Raw genomic sequence first — 1,713 nt, 5'->3', positions numbered from 1 at the left:
GGGATATCAAAAGCATTAGTTAACCGAGCTAACCAAGAATAAAAAGAAACAGCTGTCAGCACAGTAACCATTCCGAGATAAACATACACTGAAGTATAAAGGAGGAGTGTCTTGACTTCAGTGATGGAGGATTTCTTGAAAGACACCAAACGTATTGGACGGACAATGAGCCAGACGAGAAACGTCGTAATTAAGGTCTTCAACTATCTCCGTGCGCAACATGATTAGGGATGCGAAGATGATATTTTAAAAAGGACTGCTGCTGCAACGGGAATATCTTTCCGCTCCATTCAGCGAATAAAGCAACAATACAAGCGTGGAGAATTGTACTCCCCACCCCTAGTACCAGAACATCACCAGTAATGGGAGCTTTGGATAATTTTGGTAAGGATTGTGTACGCCGGGAGATAATGGCTTTCTACCAAAGAGGTGAAATTCCAACAATCGAGAAATTACTGGAAAAGGTGAAGGAGCCACCTGTAAATTTTCCTGGTGCTTATACGTCCCTTCTCAGGCTTGGTAAGAAATAGGGTTTCGCTATAAAAAGTGGCAGGAAGTTGTTAATGGAAAGGAACGATATTGTTCTTGCAAGAAATAAATATCTAAGACTTACTGATGAGAACAGAAAATCCGACACTCCAAGGCCAGAAATATACATGGATGAAACGTGGGTCAATCAAAACGAGTGTGAACAAATGTTGGACATCACCCGGTGGAATTGTTGGTCCAAGGGTGAAAACGGGAAAAGGAGCTAGATTTATCATAGTACATGCTGGGGGAGAAAATGGATTCGTACCTGAGGATTGCTCATTTTTCGATCGAAAAATGGTAATAAGGGCGATTACCATGACAGTATGAATCATACATGCTTCCTATCATGGTTTCAAACACAGCCACTGGCAAACATTCCAGCTCAGTCTCTCATTGTCTTAGATAATGCTCCATATCATTCCAAAATATCAAACAAAGCACCTGTCAGCAGTTCAAAGAAAGCGGAAATTGTCTCCTGGTTAACCAAACACAATATAACTCATGACCCTTCTTTTACCAAATGCGAACTTCTTGATGTGGTAAAGGAGCACAAGTACCTACAGGAGTATGAAACTGACAAAATCGCTCGAGATGCTGGCCATAAGGTACTTAGACTTCCTCCTCATTATTGCGAATTCAACCCCATAGAACTGATTTGGGCACAAATAAAAAATGAGGTTAAGAAATGCAGTTCAAATGAAAATCAGACTTTGACAAATGTTGAACATTTAACTAAACGTGCAACAGACAGAGTAACAGCAGAGGACTGGAGGTCATGTATGTGTCACACAAGAGAAGTGGAGGATATTTATAGAAGTGATATAGCACGTGACCATCTACCTGAAAAATTGATTATAAACATCACCAGTGACAGTGGGGAGTCAGAAAGCGGTGATTGAATTAATTGCTATACTTAAATGAAATGTTTAAAGTACCAATGACGAATGAAATTGTTATTTTGAGGTATTGTTTGATGTATCCAATGATGAATCAATTTGTTTTCTTTTGTTGAGTCAATTAAGTGTTTGATGTGTCAAGATATATATTTATTTTACCTAAATATGTTTACATATAATTGCAGTAAGTTTCCGATCTAAAAAGATTGTTAGACTGGGTTATAACACACCGAAACTTATAGTTATCTGTAGCAAAATATAAAGATGGCAACACTGACTTACTCAG

General features: G+C 38.6%; 1 protein-coding gene across 1 annotated transcript; it reads left to right on the top strand.

The window, feature by feature from the left end:
- Positions 1-854: 854 nt before the first annotated feature.
- Positions 855-1,430, top strand: LOC136843634 (uncharacterized). Its single transcript, XM_067112178.1, has one exon. It carries the CDS (start codon positions 855-857, stop codon positions 1,428-1,430), a length of 576 nt encoding a protein of 191 aa, XP_066968279.1.
- The last annotated feature ends 283 nt before the right edge of the window (positions 1,431-1,713 follow it).

This window comes from Macrobrachium rosenbergii, chromosome 12 (assembly GCF_040412425.1).
Source record: "Macrobrachium rosenbergii isolate ZJJX-2024 chromosome 12, ASM4041242v1, whole genome shotgun sequence".
Taxonomy (NCBI): Eukaryota; Metazoa; Arthropoda; class Malacostraca; order Decapoda; family Palaemonidae; genus Macrobrachium; species Macrobrachium rosenbergii.
The sequence above is the reverse complement of the archived record's forward strand: the minus strand, read 5'-3'. Positions and strand labels throughout refer to the sequence as shown.

Coding starts and splice junctions, on each gene's coding strand:
- LOC136843634 (XM_067112178.1), top strand. CDS start 855: ATGAATCATACATGCTTCCTATCATGGTTTCAAACACAGCCACTGGCA.